Source organism: Vanellus vanellus, assembly GCF_965231255.1.
Source record: "Vanellus vanellus genome assembly, chromosome: Z".
Lineage (NCBI taxonomy): Eukaryota > Metazoa > Chordata > Aves > Charadriiformes > Charadriidae > Vanellus > Vanellus vanellus.
Window position 1 is genome coordinate 26,219,172 of NC_138908.1, and position 20,687 is coordinate 26,239,858.

The 20,687-nt window shown below is 38.9% G+C and overlaps 1 protein-coding gene across 1 annotated transcript; it reads left to right on the plus strand.

Annotated features, from left to right (window-relative positions):
- Positions 1–474: 474 nt before the first annotated feature.
- On the plus strand, positions 475–18,441 carry PJA2 (praja ring finger ubiquitin ligase 2). Its single transcript, XM_082497746.1, has 9 exons — positions 475–581; positions 1,484–1,681; positions 2,859–3,912; positions 4,909–5,097; positions 6,527–6,712; positions 8,606–8,714; positions 16,011–16,125; positions 16,428–16,543; positions 17,755–18,441. The coding sequence occupies exons 1-9, from the start codon at positions 563–565 to the stop codon at positions 17,884–17,886; spliced, it is 2,118 nt and encodes a 705-aa protein (XP_082353872.1). The 5' UTR covers positions 475–562; the 3' UTR covers positions 17,887–18,441.
- The last annotated feature ends 2,246 nt before the right edge of the window (positions 18,442–20,687 follow it).

Below are 20,687 nucleotides of genomic sequence, written 5' to 3' on the forward strand. Positions count from 1 at the left end.
ATTGTAGACCAAATCCTTGTAGGATGTTGTGTCTGAACCTCTTAAGACTATCTCTTGTTTACAGTAGGTAGCTTTCTTCTTTTTGCTTCTTCATTAAAGCTTTTAAGGGATCATGTAATCTCTGAGAGTGCAGCCCTGACAAAAATATTTCCTTTTTTCCTGTTGCATTTTATTTTTCATGCTTTATGTTAGGTAGGCAGCAATGGTTAGTTTCCTGTATGTCAGTACTAGCAAAATGACAGCTTCAACAGTGATGCTAGTTTAAAAAACAAAGAAGAAAAAACCAAACAAACAAACACCTGCTTGGACTCTTTGACAGTTTGTACATGTGTGCAGTTGTATCATTTGGGCAGTCCACATACTGCAACTACCCACCTTACTAGTGTCTATACTACTCAAAGCTGCATAAAATAACTGCTAATAAATGGTATCTTTGCATGTAGATAATCTTTGTAAGGGTTATCAAGAGATCAGTTAAACAGGCAGGACATAAAGCTTTGTTGTTTTTCTGAAGTTGAGAACGCTTTGTTAATGGTTGCAAACTTTACCTTCCTGGACTTCAATGCCTCCTTTTCAGTTTGGTAAGTTTTAAGCACAGAAAATCTACTATGTTAATTCCATATCCAGTAAAGATTAAAAGTCACTTAGAGGGATGTGAAAAAGCTAGTGAACATCTGAAATACTGAATGTCTAATTATATTTGTACAAGCAACAGTCTTTGGACTTGAATACTTACGTCAGATTATTAATAGCTCATACTACTGCTATATTAAAATCTTTCTTCATTACAATATTGGCAGCCTTCCCCCACTGTTTTTCATTTCCTTGTACTACTTATCTCATGTTTTCTTGGTAAAAGCATTAAAATCCATTAATATGGAATACTGCTATAATAATAGGAGCCATATGTGGGCAATTACCTTGTATGGTCATGTGTGAACATACTACCTAGTGTAAAGAATGAAGCGTTCTTCCTGAGACTTGGGACTTCTGTTGTGCTCTTCCTATCACAGAGATAAACTAGCTAGGGTTGGTTGAATTGTGCTGCGTTACCTGAAGGCTTTTTCCTTTATAGGGCTTGCAAATGTTTTTCTGCAAGCTGACATACATGTTGTGTCAGAGCTATGTGAAGAAGTGTATCACATTATTAAAGAAATTAAAACTCAAGTCCAGATGTCACATGACTTACATGACTTTTTTAAGTCTCTTGTTACTTACTACAAACATGTTAAGATGTGGAAAATACCAGGGTTTGTCAATATTATTTAATGTAGATGAAAACTGTTATGTGCTTTCATAACATATGTGCCCAGAGCACTTGAGGTTCTTAATAATTTTTAGTGAAGCTCAAGACTTCAGTGAAATGGGAAATACCTTGCTAAAAAAATTATATCTATGTGCTGAGGAAGAGGTAAACTATAAAGACATATTGTTGTCTAATGCAGCTTCTCTGTCTCTTTCTTTCCTCTGTGATCTCATGTAGCAATGGGTCAAGAAGCTGGCAAACCTGCCCAGCCCAAACCATCAGGAGGTTATCAAACTATTACAGGTAGAAGATATGGAAGAAGACACACCTGTGCCAGTTTTAAACCATCTTTGAATAGCCAAGACAGAGATGAACATCAACGTGAAGACTGTGAACGATTAGAATGTGAGAATGTTCATAATAATAATTCTTTACGTAAGTGCATGTCTCTGTGTATGTGCCATTTATTTGCAAACTGAGATGTGAGGGGGTGGAGGGGAGGTGCACACAGAGAAATGTGGAGAGAAGAGAGCAGCCAGTTAAATAACACATGTAAAGTACATTTCATATGGCTTTACAGAATGAAAATTAACATGAAGGCAAATTAAAGTATAGTATATCTTAGACTCTTTAATTTTGCCTGAAGTGCATTTCTGAATGAGTTAATGGGTTCTAACCAGCTAGATAGCCATAAAACTGTATAATTAAAATTATTTTGTCTTCAAATCAAATTATGAATAATATTTGGAAGAGAATACCTATTCTAACATTCTATTTGGAACTAGGCTGTGAAATATTTGATGCTAGGGAGTCCTTTCAATTAATAATGCGTGTTTAATTTTTTTCCTTTTTAAGTTTCCAAATCTCTTAATATTAACTTAAAAACTTTTAATTACTCTAAAGTTATGCAAGCCATTATATATTCAAAAATAGTTTGGACTGTCGCCTTGGTTAGGAGTTTACAAATGACTTGAACTAAGCATAAATTTTGTAGTAGCCACAGTATATGTTTTTACTGTCTCCAACTCTTGCTGCTGGGTTTGATATTTATTGCCCCTTTATGCAAGAGGTGTTCAAGTGTAATGTAACCAGACTGAACTTGTAATAAAGGTAACTACTAACCATAATTCCACGTTCATCCCTGCTATTATTTTCTTATGAGGAGTGGCACTCACAGCTGCATGTACCAAATACAGTGCTATTAGTATGTAATTTATAGTGGCAATAAATGGCTTTATCTGAGTATGGCAGGAGGCACAATTTAGCTAGTTAATGAATGCATAGTCCATTTTTTAACTTATGGAAGGAAATGTTGCAGCTTTTTTAATCTTCTGGTGTTTTTTCATATTTCCTGTTCTCATCTTAAAATTCCCTTTTACATAAACAATGCAAAAATGCTGCTTATAAATGTGGTCCTTTAATACTTGTGGTTTTGCTATTGGGTGAGCTGAAATTTTGTTTAAGTCTACTATGACTGCATCTCTGGTAAATATTTCTCTTTATTAAATTGCACTGTAGTCCTAGGGAGTTATCCTTTCTTTTTCATGAGCAGTTGCTGTAGATGAGAGTATTTAAATTGTTTTTGATTGTTCCAATGCATTCTTTCTTACAGTTTTCTGTGACGGTTCCAATCCATTGGTTCGTGTCTCTTCTGATTTATTAGATGAGCCTTTATTAGAAAATACTGGAACTGGAGAACCCATTTGCCAAACTGTATCGAGCCAAACTTTTGAAGCAAATGTGACACCATTTTCTCTATTCTCTTATGGTCTGGAAGGCAACAGAATCTCAGGGAACTCTGTGAATCCTTATGAAGACCTTGCAGAATATGCATCTGGGGGGTGTAGTGATTTGAATGGTCAGAATGGAATTGCTTTTGTAAACATTGACTCTTATGAACCAGATAGCAGTGATGGAGAGGAAGATGATGCTCAGGACAAATTTTCTTTGGCAAGAGAAGCAGAAAGGGTGTTTCAGGGAACACTAGATAACATGTTTTCTGAGTTAGAAAATGGCATAGAGTATTTTACTGACTTACAGTCCCGATTGTCCACTCTCACCCACAGTGTTTCTAGAGAATGTTGTGAAGCAGCAGGACCAATGCCTTTAATGAGTTATTTTAGCATAGATTCAAGCTTGGCATGTCCAGACAATGGGACATTTAAAATGCCTGCTGAAGATCAAGCTATACCAAAAAGTAACTTGAGTGGTGCCAGTTGTGAAACACAGCAGATAAGAAACATAGTGGATGTTGGAATCGGAACTGCTATAATGATTGCTGATGAATTAAATGTCAGTGATGGAAGGACCGACCAAGGAAATTCACCTGAGCTAGTAGTGAGACCTAAAATAAGAAAACGAAATGCTGCAAATCAGTTGGAGAGAGAGAGGCTTTTCCCTAATGATAAAGAAGAGGAGAGCAGTTCCTGGAGAACTGAAGTTGCTGAAGTCCAGCAAGGTCATAGTGAGCATGCCTTGAGCTATAGTGAAGAGATGAGTTCTAGTATATTCTTTGACTCAAGAGACTATGAAGGTCATCAAAAGAACACAGAAATAGTCCTAGGGACAGCTAAAGAACATAAAGAAGTGACAGATGATGGCACTGTCTGGGATGATTTTGAAGACTGCAACAGACACTCACCAGTGTCCCACAATGATGAAGACAGGTAAAACTTAATTTCTATATCTGTATTACTATTGACTATTTTGTGTAAATAATGTGAAAATCTGAATAATTTGTTAGCAAATGGGACGTGAAAACTTAAGCAATTTCAGAATATGATCAAATAATACTCATACACATAGACATACTGGGTTTAGCAGATTGAAAACTGAGCTGTAGGTGTTGTGGATTGCCGTGTGAGGTGTGCTCTATTAAGCATGTTTCTTTGCATATTAATTAGTTTTCTGTAACTTTTTCAAGTGACGTAGCAAGTTGATTATACTTTGAAGTTTGGTAGGTGTCAACTGTCACTGTTTGTATTGAGTGAACTTTCTAAGCAGCATTACCAAAGGTAGCAGCAGGTTAGTTCATCCTCCTTGAGATTCTACTAACATCACTATTTTGTTTAAGCTGCCCACAACTTGTTATTTACTGCCCTTTTTTATGTGGTGGCTGAGCAAGTTCTTCTTGGAAAAACTCCCTGCCATTCATCTGTTCAGGCTAGTGGATTATGTAATTTACAGTAAGTCATCTGTTGTATCTTTGTATGATTAAAAAAAAAAGGGACTGTTGTACATGGTTTAGGGATTGAGACCTTTTGAATTTTGTTTGGCTGGGAGGTAAGGCCAACATTGCTTATTTTTGTTAAGCAAGCATTGGTGTTCTCAGCATCACTGCTGCTGTTTTCTGTTTGTGTGCTAGGAGAAAGATGTGTAGTGGATCTGGGCTTGTATTCCTGAGTTATGTACTCTGCAAATGTGGAGGGGGAAGAAAAAAACCTTTTTGCAAAATGGGATGGGCAGAATTCTTTCTTAGGAACTGATACTTTTTTAATCAGCTCTTTATGTATACTTGCCTTATAATACATCGCTAAATAGTGCAAAATTAATTTCTGCTAGAAAATGTTCATAGAACAGCAGGAAATAACATGTTTGTGTTTGTTTTCTTTCCCCTAAAGGAGTGTTTAAATTCACACCCTTTTGCCTTGTTTAAATTGCAGGTCAGAATGCAGTGATGGAGAATGGTCTGCAGCTGTGCCTGTGCCTTCTACTGTCACTGGAAAAGACCAGTCCTCAAGTGATGAGGGCTGTGAGACTGTTCCAGTCAGGGGTGAATGTGAGCCTGAAGTGCAGAGCAGCAGCAGTAGTGGCTTAGAAGAGGAGAATACAGATGTTTGTTTCCAAGGATGGTATGGTTTTATTTTATTAACTAACTTCCTGTAATTTCTGACATCAGCAGTAACACAGAATCCCTATGACACGACACAGAATCACATCAGTTCTAAAACTAGTTACTATACTAGCAATAATCATTCACGTACATCAAAATAATCTCAGTTGTATGTATTTCAAAGTGAGGGGGGAAAGGCATGTTGTGCAAACAATTTGATTTTATGAAAGATACAGCAATAATGAGACAGCATTGACATGTAGTGTCAATAAGGATAATAGGCTGGATATACTGACTTTAAAAAGCCATATTAGGCGAGTTAATTGTAAAGACATATGTTGCATACACATGTTCTGATACTGCTTATTACTCCTAACAAAAAAGTTATCTCTTTGCTTTTTCACTTCCAATATTCCACTGCTGCTCTTTATTTCTGCAGCCCTATCAGTGATTAAACTTGAACTACTTGCTGAGAACTTATTTTTCCAGTCATTCAGTACTTTACTTTATAAAATGTATCTGCCTTTGCAAAGCAAAATTTGTAGCTATAAATAGCCAAGGAAAGTGTTGTTTGTTTTTTTTTTCCCTAAGCATCTAATATTGACCTTACATTCTTAGTCTGGGTCTTCATAAAGCAACAAGTCATGCCTAAGTGTTCTTTCAGCTTCTTCTACTCTTAGGTAGACAGTACCTATTACTGAGCAGTCCAAATCTGTTACCACTTTTTAGTATGGCTGTCTCTTGAGGCTTGGAGAATTAGCGTGGCTTTATGAAAATGTTATGAAAATTCATCTGTTTCAGAACAACAACAATGGAGCTGCGTGTTCTTTAGCTTTCTTTGATGTGAACAGCCAGAAAATGTACCCATTTCTAATATGATTCCTGTTTATTTGCCCTTTGATAAGGAAAGTGGGACTCACAGCCTTGGGGCTTTAAACATCCAGGTGACTTGTGCTCCTCTAGAAAATCCAGCAATGAGAGGAGTCTTTCTCCTTATGCAGACAGCTTCTCTTGCAAATAATATCTCTTTGCAGTCAGGCCAAGTTTCCCCAAGAAGGCTGTTGCAGGGTGTCAAGAGACCCTTTCTTTTTAGTGGTTTTAACACCTTGTAGATGAATAAGATCTTTAGTACCAAATTTACTAGCCCTGGCAGAGATGTTGCCTGTACTAGGGGAATATGCAAAACAAGCTACTTATCATACTGCTGGCATTGAGCATTAGACAAATAACTTTCTGACAGAATCATGGTATTACTAGATTCTGAGTCCAGAGCTGATAGCACTTGGAGTTTCTTGTTTTTTAGAGAAAATACTAAATTCCTGAACTGGGACTGCAGTCTAAGAAACATGCAGCTGCAGCTGTTGTAATATGTGTAGCTTTTATTACCTGCATGTGTTTGTAAATTCTCCTAGGCTTTCAGTTTTAGCTTTTCATTTATATCTTTGAAGGGAACAGACCTTATTGGAGGAAGGAGAGGTTCCTTGGTTACAGTACCGTGAAGAAGTAGAAAGTAGCAGTGGTGAGGAAAATGATCTAGTTAGTGATTTTGCACATCCTGGATTCTTTCTGCTTGATGGAAATAACAACCTTGAGGATGACTCCAGTGTGAGTGAAGACCTGGATGTGGAGTGGAGGTATGCCTTTGATAGTTTTTGGCATTGATTTCAGAGGTTTTTTTAGTTATTGTTTTGCTTTTTATGTAAAATGTCAAAAATACTCATCGCTATCAGTATGTACTTGCTTCAAAGGCTGATAACCTGAGTTTAAAGGCTTAAGCTACTATGAATTTAATCAGCAGTCAGGTCAGTGCAATTCCATAGTTGGTCTTTCTCTTTTGCATCTGGTGTAAGTTATATGCTATAGGCCTATTTTTGTATCACTTTGAAATGCCATGCAATTACCTAATATTATCATAATTTTGAATGCTTCACTCAATTTTGTCATTAGATTACTGAAGAATATTGCAATATATTTATTGCAATATATTTATTACAAAAACTCTGCAAATACCAGGAAGAAAGTGATCAGAGCCACTTGCACAGCTTACTCCTAGAATAGTATAGTATGTGTGTTTTGAAGTACAAACGAGCTAGACAGAATGCTTTCCAGTGAGAGACTTAATGCTTGCTCTCTTCTGCTTATTAAAAATAACTACAGTGTAGACATACCAAGGACACTGGTGTTTTCTCCTTATGAAGTTTTTGTGAAAAAGCACAACAGGGATTAATGCATGAGAGTCCAAGCTAGAAGTAAGTTACATGTTCTTACAGTGCCAGGCTGCAAGCTAGCAAAGGAATTGTAGGATATGGACAAAAAATGTTGTTTAAGTGTTGGAGGTTAGCCTTGATAAACTTCCTAATTAGTCAAAATGTGGAGGAAGATGCTTCTGTAGTAGTCTGTTAAGTTTTGTCTGTTGCACATATGCGGATCTGTACATGTTTTTGCTTGTGCCTATTTTAAGATTTGATCTCTGAATGTCGAAAATGGAACTCAAAGCAGCTGCCAAGCTATGAACTGTGACACACAACATAATCAAAATCTGAATGCTTAGTTGTAAAACGAGCTTAGTAGCATACATACAAAATTTATTAGCTGAACTGAATGTCCTTTTACTCTGGAGTAGTCAACAGTAAAAGCTCCCATCATGTTCTTCTGAAGTCTGTATTGTCTTGAGTGTACCACTGTACTGGGAGCAGGTGCTGGCAGTGGGGGCTGCAGGGCAGCTTCTGTGAAGAGAGGCTGGGGCTGCCCTGTGTGGGACACAGCTGGCTCCAACAGACCTGCTGCAGGGTGGTGCCTCTGGGAAAGTGTATTTAAGAAAGGGTAAAAAATGCTGCAGAGCAGAGTGAGAGAGAGGAGTGAGGATGATGTGAGAGAAACAACCCTACAGACACCAAGGTCAGAAGATGGGGGAGGAGGTGCTCCAGGTGCTGGAGGAGAGATTTCCCTGAAGCCCCTGGAGAAGACCACAGTGGAGCGGGTAGGTATTTGCTGAAGAAACTGTGCCTGTGGAAAGCTCACACTGGAGCAGGTGGTGAAGAAGTACATGTAGTGGGAAAGACCCACACAGGAGCAAGTTTATCCTGAAGGGCTGCAGCCTGTGGGAGGGACCCCACACTGGAGCAGGGGAGTAGTTTGAGAAGGAAGGAGTAGCAGGGAGGAGCTGCCACAGACTGACCACAGCCTCTGTTCTCTGTTTCTCTACACTGCTTGGGGTAGGGGGACATAAAGGAGTAGGGAATGAAGGAGTGAAGTTGAGCCTGGCAAGAAAGAGAGGGCTAAGGGGAGGGTATTTTAGTTTTTGTCTGTTTCTCACCACCTAAATCCATTTTTATTGGCAATGAATTCATAGAATCATAGAACAGCCCAGATTGGAAAGGACCTCACAAAGGACCAACACAACCACTTCATGAGTGTGTGCACACAGTTGTTAACAGGTGATGGGCAGTAATTTGATGTACCCAGTACTGATGTTATTACTATTTACTTTGAAATGAGGACCATGTTTCTTAACTCATGTTTTTCAGGATACTTGAGGAGTTTGGGGATGGCCTAGGGCTTGCTCGAGCCATTCCTTATATGGATCCTCAGTTTCTCACATTTGTGGCACTGGAGGGACGCATACAAGCTATGGAGGTATTAAAATATTCTTGCTCATATCAGTGATGTTGTGACATAAGTTTTCATTATTGAATCCTCTTTCAGCTTAATCAGGGGAAAAATTACTTTTTTGTTTTAGCATCAACTTTCAGATCTGCAAGCTTGAAAATAAGTGTTGAAAGTTCTTCTAAATGATGTAGTGCAAGAAGTCATTGATCAGTGCTACTCCTTTTAGAATATGTATTTATTTTCTCTTAAAGGAAAAAAGATACCGTTTTCTATCAGTATAAACATGTCATTTAAATTATTCTAAAGAATGTTGCTAAATTCCCTACATAACAAAGGGAAGTTCATAACTGGGTCTGTGCCTGTGGATTGTCCCAGCGTTTTTGTTTTTTTTTTTTTTTTGCAAGAGTACCATTAGATGTCTTATTTTTATTCCTCAGTAGAAGATTTTTCTGTATTTGGCTGTCTTGACTCCATGTGTGTTAAATTGAAAAAAGAAAACCAACCAAACACCAAACCACCCAAAAGCAAAAAAGGCTTTTATCTTTATCTTGTTCTAGTCTCATTTCATCTATCTAACTTTGGATAAACCAGAGCATTTGTTATGGAAACCAGCACAGTTATGATTTTTGTCTTCTGTGTTACATGACTTTGGTCACTGTCAGAGTGAATATGGAGCTAGCTGAAATTCACTTTAATGCAATGCGACAATTCTTGCACTGCCAGAAGTCTGCCCTGCAGGGTATTTGTCAAAATAAGAGTTAAATAATGTGTAGACATATAATATGGTGTTACAACAATTAAATTGAATCTCTTGTGTGTGACATAAGTTTAGGGGCATCAAGGGCCAGTTTGACTCCTAGCTTTTAGTTAAAAGGGGTGAACAGGGCAGACTATATGTCATAGTGTGCCTGCAGACAAAATACCGAGGATGCTTTAAATTGCTTTCTAAAGCTGACAGTCAGTGAAAGAGCCATAACTCTTTTTCCATAGATATGTTCAAAATCAATGATTTTGTGAATAAACTTCATGGGACTTTTCCAAGGGGATGGAAATGTTTTTCCCTGAAGTTGGCAATCATTCAGTTTCCAGGTATTGTGGATCCCACAAGATATATGGGAGGTTAGCGTTATTCATGATCAAGGACCATAGGGTCTTCTCCAGCTGTGTAGTATCTTGTTAGCATTACTTGTCTGGAGACACTTTAGACCTGCTTATTATTGTCTGATATCCTTACTATAAAAGCAGCATTTTGAAGTTGCATAGAGAAAATTCCTTGTCTCTTTCATAGCTGCTGGTTCTCACTACATCAAAAAGGACAGAACTCCAGAAGCAGTTGACCACCTCCTTTGCACCAGAGCAAGAGGATCTATTTAAAGAGGGGAAACTAATCCCATCTTTTTTTTTTTTTAATCTTTATGTTAACACTTGGAGAGGAGACTCAGGTTACTATGGCTCTGAGGTTTTCTTTCTCATTACTGTGTAACAACATCTCCCTAGTTACTCTTTCAGAAGAAATGTGTGCTCTCTTGTCAGGCTGACCTGTAAAAGCAATCCTAGGTGGCTATGTGCATGGCTGGCTGAGAAGATGCTGTAATTATGTTAGTGTCACCAGGAACCGGAGTGTCATTGAACACACTTGGCAAGGAAGTAGATGACTACAAAGGTAGTTATTCTCTGGTACCTGTGGTGCAGGTCACTGTGGATGTTGGATAAGAGGGAAAGCCAATTCTCTTAAACAGTATTAGTGCTTGAAAGCAGTACTTAGGTATCTGAAACTTTATGGTGGGCATAGAAGTCTGGCATAACGGTATGCAGAAAATGGTAACTGAGTAATAAAAGGAACAGCTGTATTGACTGTGACTAAGTGGACCACGCAGGTTTAGAATAATATTGAATATAGAATTTGAATAATTCTGAGTATTTCCTCCAAATCTCAAGCAGAATATATAGAGCTCCTCTCTTTTCAGTATGAAGATAGTTACTAAAACTGTTCAGAAAATAAGATCAAGGGTTACCCAAAACTGTTCAACGTTTCTCTTGGGCAATATTGCAAGTATTTCTGGAATTTGAGAGAAAGTGAGCAAAGGATCTGGCTTTAGGGTAAACAGCTGTTACTTAAATCTTGCTTAGTCTGATTCTACCTAATGGGTGCAAAGTACCTCTGCTTTTGCTTCAAGTTTAAAAAGTAACCCATCTTCTTCGTGGTAATAAGTATTTTTGTACCAGGGGTTTTATAATGGAGAAGTCTGAGCTTTGACTGGCTTTAAGTTATTATTTTGGTTTGAACAGGTTGGGTTGAGTTTAATTAAAACATCATTAATAATCTGTCTAATGACTGACTTTATTCAACTTCTTACTGATCTACTTAATCCACTTCCTTAAATTTCCCAAAATTCTCTTATCGGTAATAGTGGATTCATTAACCAGATTTTTTTCACCTGAAAAAACATGATTTATTACAAGGGTCTGTTATAGCTCAGAAAATTTCCCGAAAATTTCTCTCTCCAGCAAACTAATTTACTGTAGCTGTGAAATACTTGAAAGGGATGTGACATGGCAGTGCATCCAAAATTCAAGTGTATCTTAAATGGGGCAGGGGGAGATCTGTCCCAATTAATTGTGACATTTGGAGAGGAGAAGTAGCGAATACATTATTTTTTTTTTAAAGCTATGTTCTGTAAGACTCTGGGATCCTAAAACATAATAACTTGTATGCACAATTTTTTTTTTTTACTTCCATTTGTTTTAAAGAAATTACTTAGCTTGGAGTGTTTGGTTTACTTCATTAGCAGTATAGAAAAGGTTGGGTGTCTCTGCAGCATCAGTGACTTCATTTATGAATACTTCCTGCGCTGATTCACAGATGAGAGGAGCTCAAACCCCTGTAGGCTATCGCAGTCCCATTTTTAGCAGTGTCCAGGATTTGGTTTATGGTACATGGACTGGTAAGCAGTCACACAAATAATAGGAAGGAAATAAAGGTATCTTTGAAGTTACAAAGGTATCTTACAAAAATTGGAAAACAGATGCTTCTTTGCTCTGCTTTGGTTTTGAAGATGTGGTTTTAAGCATCAGAGTCATTGTGAGGCTTTCCCTCTGAAGTTTCTTTTGTGTAGCTTTCAAAAGCAAACAACACAATGCTTTTGTCAATTGTTTTCTGTTTCAGAGTAGTAACACTGGATAGAGACAGAGAGACTTGACACACGTAATACTGCATCCTTCTGTCTGCCTGGGGTCTTATCTAATTTTTTCAGCTATAGTAGTTAATCTGACTAAGCATAGTATTTTGACCTGAAAATTATTCTCAGACCATTGCAGCTGTATCAAGTCAGGGTTACAAAAACTAAAATCACCTTAATGTTAGTAAGGCAGTATTGTCTACTGCAGCAGAATTGAATGTTTTTAAGCTGTTAAATTGGAGGCATGTACCTGTCTTGCAGGTGGACTTGCATACTGCACTAGGGATAACGGTTCTAGGATCTCCTTTAAATTAGCAGATTTCTAGATGAGAATGTGTGGCAGTAGGAGCTGTAAATATTTGTTACCTCATGCTGATATCTCTGCTGCCACAAACATTTGACTGTAAGTGTAAACCAGCTTGTTTAGAACTATGGTGAGATGGTTGCCCGGGCTACGTTGCCACTGCAGTAGAAGTGCAGGTGTGTCTTCAGGCTGCAGCTCTAGTAACTTTAGAGAAAGTTTAAGATGAAAGACTGCTGAAGGTGTTTCTGTATAATCCAGTGTTTCTACAGTATGTTTTTGGCTTTTTAGTTAAGTGTACCCCCAACATTACAAAAATGTCAGGTTATCTTAAGCTTCTTACCAGGGGAGTTTTGTGGCCATTACAGAATCACAGAATCACAGAATCATCAGAGTTGGAAGGGACCTCTAGAGATCATCTAGTCCAACTCCCCTGCTAAAGCAGGACCGCCTAGAGCACATTACTCAGGACTGCATCCAGGCGGGTCTTGAAAATCTCCAGGGAAGGGGACTCCACAACCTCCCTGGGCAGCCTGTGCCAGTGCTCTGTCACCCTCACCGTAAAGAACTGTTCCCGTGTATTTGAACGGAACTTCCTGTGTTCTAACTTGTGCCCATTGCCCCTCGTCCTGTCACTTGGAACCATTGAAAAGAGCCTGGCTCCATCCTCCTTCAACCCACCCTTTAGATACTTGTATGCCATAATAAGGTCTCCCCTCAGCCTTCTCTTCTCCAGGCTAAAGAGTCCCAGCTCTCTCAGCCTTTCCTCATAAGGCAGATGCTCCAAGCCCTTAATCATCTTAGTTGCTCTTCGCTGGACTCGCTCCAGCAGTTCCCTGTCCCTCTTGAACTGGGGAGCCCAAAACTGGACACAGTATTCCAGTTGTGGCCTCACCAGTGCAGAGTAGAGGGGGAGAATGACCTCCCTCGACCTACTGGCCACACTCTTACCTATGCAGCCCAGGATTCCATTGGCCTTTTTGGCGACAAGGGCACATTGCTGGGCCATGGATAATTTACTGTCTACCACGACCCCCAGATCCTTCTCCTCCGAGCTGCTTCCCAGCAGGTCCGCCCCTAACCTGTACTGGTGCCTAGCATTCTTCCTCCCCAAGTGCAGGACCTTGCACTTGGTTTTGTTGAAGCTCATTAGGTTCTTCTCTGCCCAGCTCTCCAGTCTGTCCAGGTCACGCTGGATGGCAGCACGGCCCTCTGGGGTGTCAGCCACCCCACCCAGTTTGGTATCATCAGCAAACTTGCTGAGGATACACTCTGTCCCCTCATCCAGGTCATTAATGAATATATTGAACAAAATTGGACCAAGTATTGACCCCTGGGGGACACCACTGGTTACAGGCCTCCAACTAGACTCTGTGCCACTGATCACAACCCTCTGAGTTCTGTCCCGCAGCCAACTCTCAATCCACCTCACTGTCACCTCATCTAGCCCATACTTCCTCAGCTTCCTAATGAGGATGTCATGGGAGACAGTGTCAAAAGCCTTGCTAAAGTCAAGGTAGATGACATCCACAACTTTCCCCTCATCCAGCCAACCAGTTATAACATCATAGAAAGCTATCAGATTGGTCAAGCATGATTTACCCTTGGTAAATCCATGTTGACCACTTCCAATAACTTCCTGTTCCTCGACGTGTTTGGAGATGACATCCAGAATGAGTCGCTCCAATACCTTCCCAGGGACAGAGGTTAGACTAACCGGTCTGTAGTTCCCTGGGTCCTCCTTCTTGCCTTTTTTGAAGATTGGAGTGATGTCGGCCTTCCTCCAGTCCTCAGGCACCTCTCCTGTTCTCCATGACCATTCAAAGACGATGGAGAGTGGTCTAGCAATAACATCCGCCAGCTCTCTCAGCACTCGCGGATGCATGCCATCAGGGCCCATGGACTTGTGAATGTCCAGCTTGGCCAAGTGGTCTCTGACACGGTCCTCCTCAACTGAGGGAAAATCTTCCTCTCTCCAGACCTTCCCCTTTGCCTGCAGAGTGTGGGATTCATGAGGGACAGCTTTAGCAGTGAAGACCGAAGAAAAGAAGGCATTCAGTAACTCTGCCTTCTCTGCGTCCTCCACCACTAGGGCACCCATCTCATTCACCAGTGGGCCTACATTTTCCCTAGTCTTCCTTTTTCTGCTGATATACTCAAAGAATCTCTTCTTATTGTCTTTAACTGCAGTGGCCAAGCTGAGTTCTGACTGAGCTTTTGCCCTTCTCATTTTCCCCCTACACAGCTTTGTTATATCTTGATAGTCCTCGTAAGTTGCCAGCCCCCTTTTCCAGAGAATGTAAACTTTCCTTTTTTTTCTGAGGTCCAGCCAAAGTTCTCTATTTAGCCAGGCTGGTCGTCTTCCCCATCTGCTCATTTTTTGAGACAAGGGGATGGCCTTCTCCTGCGCCTTTAAGAGCACCTGCTTGAAGTATGCCCAGCCTTCCTGGGCACCTTTGCTCTTCAAAACTGCCTCCCAAGGGACACTCTCGACCATGCTCCTAAACAGGCTAAAGTCTGCCCTTCGGAAATCCAAGGTGGCAGTTCTGCTGGCTCCCCGCCTTACGTGATCAAGAATTGAAAATTCTATCATTTCGTGATCACTCTGCCCAAGGCGACCTCCAACCTTTACATCCCCCACAAGACCTTCTCTGTTAACAAACAGTAGGTCCAGTAGGGCACTTCCCCTAGTTGGTTCCTTCACCAGCTGTGTTAGGAAGTTGTCTTCCACACACTCCAGGAACCTCCATGACTGTTCCCTCTCTGCTGCATTGTATTTCCAGCAGACGTCTGGGAAGTTGAAGTCCCCCACAAGAACAAGGGCAGATGATCGTGAGACCTCTGCCAGCTGCTTATAGAATACTTCATCGGCTTCTACATCCTGATTAGGAGGTCTATAACAAACTCCCATCACGATGTCTGCCTTATTGGCCTTCCCCTTAATTCTTATCCATACACACTCAGTGTTGTCATCCACACTGTTAAGTTCCAGACATTCAAAACTGCCCCTAACAGTTATTAGAATAACAGTATTAGAATAAATACTTTTCATGCTGATTAGAGCAGTGAGTAGTTGTACTATAGGGTTGTGACTAGTGTTCTTGGCTCTTCAGTTTCAGTTTGTTCTGCTGTTCAAACAGGTATATCTAGTACATTTTTTAGCGAATATAACTAATCTGAATTCTGTTTTGCATTTTTTTTTTTCTACTAGAGATCCTGTGTGGGTCTTGTGGGGTTGAATGTATGATGTGAACAACAAATCTGCCTGCTGTAGCATCAGAGTCTTAAAGATTTAGTATGGTGAAAAATTTAAGTCTCAAACAAGAGGACTTCAGAGCACTACGTCTTAAGTCATTGTACCAATGAGAAACATCTATGGGGATCCTGTTTTTTTTCTGAAAGACTACATTGGTAGTGTAGCCATGGTACTTACTTTTTTGTTCGTACCTGAGTAATTCAATAATTGAAGCCAGGAAACACGAGGCTTTTATTTTCAGAAAACAAAATGTAATGACAGTTTTGTATTCAGAAGCTTTATAAGATTTTCAGCTTGCTGCCACTTCTGAAGCTTTATAAAATGAACACATATTCATTAGAGAATAAATTGTGGCTCTGTCTTGGTACTGTGAGAAAGCTTAGAAACCAAGCTGCTACTGTTTTGACCTTCAGTTTAATCTCATTCATTACAAAAATAAAAATGATGTAATGGTTAGTCTGACAGACATAACTTCCATTTAAGAAAGTAATACTATTAGAATTGGATTCCTTTTCTTGATTATTTGTTTTTACATGGAATGTTACACTTTTGAGTAAGAGGACTTGGTCTCTGCTAATCCTTTTCAGGCTGCTGTTGTCCATTTGGACTCTCTTGGATTTGATAGTGAACAAGCTTGTCCACCAGCTACGAAAGAAACCATAGATTGTCTTCCACAGATTGTTGTCACAGATGACCACGAAGGTATGAAAAATAATTAACAATTCATTTCCATGAAGTTTACAAGAAGAAATCTAGTTTTCTGTGATACCGTAGGTGCAGTATTTAAACGTACTTATTGTGGAGCTGGCAATGCTGTTCTAAGAGCTTTTGAATCTTGAATCAGACTGAATGTAACTTTGGTCAGTTTGGAAACCTAATCTTTACTGGAGTGTAATTTTATTTTGTAATAATCAGTGATACTGTTGATACTATATGTATTTTAGTTTCAGCTCATTTTAAATGTAAAACAAGCTAATAGTCCTTTTTCTTCATCATGGGTGTAGGTCAAGAGCAGTGTTGCACGATCTGTTGCAGTGAATATGTGAAATGCGAACTCGTGACAGAGCTACCCTGTCATCATTTGTTTCACCTACTTTGTGTAACTCTTTGGTTACAGAAGGTAAGTACTACAGGATTGATGGGGGGGTTGTGGGTTTTTTGAGTATTTGCATTTTTCTGGGAAGAACAGTTTTTGTAACTTTTTGAAAACGTGGGATGAAGTATCAAGGAATAACTGCCTGTTAATTTTATGCCTTATGGTACCAAATTCTAGTACAAGTGAGGAGTCATATCTGTACTCACCCAGAGGGGAATTTCGTGAATAGAGGGACATGTTTTTGTGAGGAAGAACATGCTCTGCTTTTAGTAAGAGTGAACGAGATGGATGAGTTAACTTGTTTTGGTATGAGAAGAGCTTTCTTTACTGTACTCATACCTTGAAGTGAAGAAGGTGGCTTGGTTTTCTCTAAGAGCAAAGGATCTGATCTGTCTTGCCAGAATGTCAGGCCCATTTATGGTGATAGCTAAGGTTGGCGGGAGAAATACTTGAATGTTTGTAGATAGTTTTAAAACTTTTACCTTTGGTAAATCTATATTGTTAGATTTCACTTTTGGAATCCGTCATTAGTTTCCTTCCAGATGTCTTAAAGGGTTACATCATATTGATGCTAGACTAAAATTAACGAATTGGTATTTTTTTTTCCTCGTGCTTCCACTTGGCTTTACTCACAGTAGAAGCCTGGACTTGCTAGCTCTCAGTGGGCCTACAGTGTAACACGTCATTTCCTCAAGAGGTACAAGAAGGAGGTTAATTGATTCAGATTAGGGAGATCAGATCAGAGCACCTCCAGCATGGGTTGGTGGTGGGTTTATAATTTTGTTTTTTTAAAATCTTGATAGGGTTGATTGCCGTGTTGGTACTGCTTGTATTATGTCTTGCCTTTTTGCTGTCATAGTAAACTGCTCTTGCTGAAAACTAGGACAAAATAATTCCTGTTAGATCTGAGCTGTACCTAGGGGTTTTTTTTAATGCTTGCCTCAAATAAAACAAAACAAATTCCCACCTGTAAAATGAATTCTTTGAGGAAGGCCTTGCAGGGAGCCTGATGTGTCTGCTCTCTAACTGGTGTGAAAGCAAACAAAGCTTTCTTCTGACACTGTTGGCTGTCTCTTAGCTCCAGGTAGCCATCCAGCCAAATTTGACTTTGAGACAGTGCTCTTGTGAAGACATTAAATACTTCATAAATAATAACCTTTAGCTTTTCGATAGAATTGAATGCAAACTGTGTAGATGACCTGGGTTTTTTCTCCTTTTTTTTTTTTTTTTTGTAGTCAGGAACATGCCCAGTCTGTCGTCATGTGCTTGCACCTGTGCCTCCTGAAGCAGCTGCTGCCACCGTTTCCTTTCTGTCTGATGATAATCCAGCATCTTCTTTTCACAGTGCTACAGGAACTCTGAACTAGGATCTGAAAATAAATCTTTGCCACCCAAACAAAAATGTAAATTTTGCCCGTTTAATTACAACGTGAAAATAAATATGTAAAAAAAAGTATGTAAAATACTGTCTAAATTATATATTTTAGTTTAGAAAGAGGTGCAAGACTTTCTAAACTCTTCAGGTTCACGATAACAGCTTAAATTTCCAAAGAAGAACATGCAACCTTTTTTCTTGGCAGAATGTTGCTGTTAACTGTAATGTCTAAAGCTGATGTTGTAGTAAATTTTTCCGCAAACATAATTAATGTGTTACTTTGTTCAAGTTCTTGCAGCTGCCATGCAGTCTCAGCATATTATAGTTCTGCTAACAAGATGTACAATGGATTAGAACTGACCTATTTGTTTTTGTAAAAATCAATGCCACTGAATGACTTTGTAATTGATCTTTATCTCCATCAAATGTGAAGATATTCTGTGATTCCACCAGTGGTAGAAGTTGATTTCACTGGAAACAAATTGCTTAATGGCACAATATTTTGTACCAGTTTATTCTAGAATAAACTTGATTGCTAATGACAGAAGTGCTACTAAATTGCTGCTGTCTGTTTTGTTTATTTTTTTCCTTATAAATACTAGCATCATTTTTAAGTCTGTGTCCTGAATAAGTATATGAACTATGGAACTTCAACATTTGAAGTTCTAACTTCCTAAGAAGTTGCATTTATAAGAGCTGGGCAGCAGGTTCCTTCAATTTGTGTTTAAATTCCATTCTATTGAGGTTTCCTGTATGTGCGCATGCTGTCTCTTTTTAAGATATACTTATTTTTATATATATCAGGGTTAGGGTTGCTTTCTAATGCAGACGTATTCCAAGACCCAAAAATGTTTTAACTATTAAGTTTGAAAAGGTAGTAGAGACTTCACACCTGTAATTGAAACACACATTTGAATACTTGGCATGTAAAGTTATTTCAGAAACTTTAACATTGGTAATGTTTCTGGTATTTGCACTGGTTGCAGTGGGTTATGCTGCAGTTAATATTTTAAAGGAGAAAAGACTGGTCTCTAAAATGTATTTCTATAAATAATACTCCAGTATATGCAAAAACTTTAAGGGACATGGAGTTAATTGTTAGAGGACAGAAAGTTAGTATTTGAATGTGCATATGTATACTAATGGCTTCACATTTTTTGTGGCCTTTGGATAGACACACAATTCCTAAAATGTTGGTGCATGAGAATAATGTACAAGGGGTCTAATCAAACCCTCTTAAAACAGTTATGGATTTTTCCAGTAACTTTGAAATTAAGGTGAATTAATCTCTTGGAAAAGTAATTGATTAAAAATTAACAATCTTATAGTAGCTCGCTGGCTGCTCAGTTATGATTATGGCTGCCATTGTAGTATCTCATTTGTTTACAAATATTAATGTATTCTTTTATTAGTGGTAGAAGGTAGCAATATTCATGTTTGAGGGACACAATGAGTTGTGTGATGCACTTTGCAGTGTAGTTTGTAGACTGCAGCAGAACAAAGAATTGGTGGCAATTGCCAAGAAGTCTGCTCCTGAGGTTTTCAATTACGCAATTCCAAAATTTAAAGTATAAGGAAGCCAAAACAATAGGATACTGGTGAAAAGGGGCAGATGTGTACCTCCCTGTTCACTTATTTTCCTGTATTGAAACTTTATATTTGCTGAAGTAGGTATCAGTAGGATTTTGGGAAACATGGCAAGGAACGTAGACTTCTAGGTGTACTCACCAGCAGAATGCATATGAATCTGGTAAGTGCTGTGATCTTCCACATCTCTGTTACAAACTAGTGCTGTGGAGAGTGGTTGATCATGGCTGCCAGCTACCACAGGTGATAAAATAGTAATACAGCCTTTAAAGTTAATCTTAGGTGCATATGGGATGTATGTGGATTTAAGAGAAAGTGGAAATTAAGACATCTGTGTAGCTTGAAGGGGAAAGAAAGCACCAGAAGGATGGACTTTTCTTCAGTAGCTCCCCTGCAGCAAATGTTGCAGGTATTTTAATCAGTCTGTACTACGTTTCTTTTTGGAATAGCACAGTATGTTGGCCTTCATTTAATCTCTTAAGCATGGTGTTTCATAAAGAGAATAACTTCTGTGGCAAGACTTGGAAATCCTCTTGCTAGACACTTTTGATTCCAGATGGTGTCAAGAGCTAAGCTAGAAGATTTTTCCTTCCCTTGTTATCTGTTATTGGCCTCAGCTGTTTAGAAATAGAAAGAAGTCTGAGCTGTCTAAAAGAAGAGTGTTCATGTTGTGTTTTTCTTTTTTTTTTTTATGTACATGTAGAGATCTTCCTTACAGATCTTTCCTGGCTCCTCATCTGAGAAAACAGCAGATGAAAGGTCTTTCTAATGAGGTGTTTGAAAAGGCATATGCTAGGTCATACTGAAAAGATTACCAGTAGAAGTGTTTAACACAAAATAGAAAGTAAAAAAAAAAAAAAATCCAAACCTTTGGATCATCTCCAGATGTTTGTTGTGATTATTTAATTTTTGGGGTAAATGAAGCCATAACAGACTGCTGTGCAGATTCTGTGTGTCCTGTTTCAAATATAAAATTATTTGGTTAAAGTGGAGCTGGTTGTAGAAAAGGCCCTGCAAAGTATAACGTTTTTCTAGAATAATAATTAATTTTCTTTTTGCTCAAAGAGAATATCCTAGACGTTTTCAAGTAAAAACTCTTAGCTGCAAGGCAGATCTTCGTCCTCCCACCCCCCCCATGTTGAGTAAAGCCAAGCTTGTTTCTGTAAAAGGTTCATGTTGTCTATACCTGCACTGGTGCATTGGAAA

Excerpts from the sequence above, each read along its gene's own strand:
- PJA2 (XM_082497746.1), top strand. Across the intron at positions 1,682-2,858 it reads TCATAATAATAATTCTTTAC|TTTTCTGTGACGGTTCCAAT; the intron begins GTAAGTGCATGT and ends TCTTTCTTACAG. Across the intron at positions 3,913-4,908 it reads TCCCACAATGATGAAGACAG|GTCAGAATGCAGTGATGGAG; the intron begins GTAAAACTTAAT and ends TTTAAATTGCAG.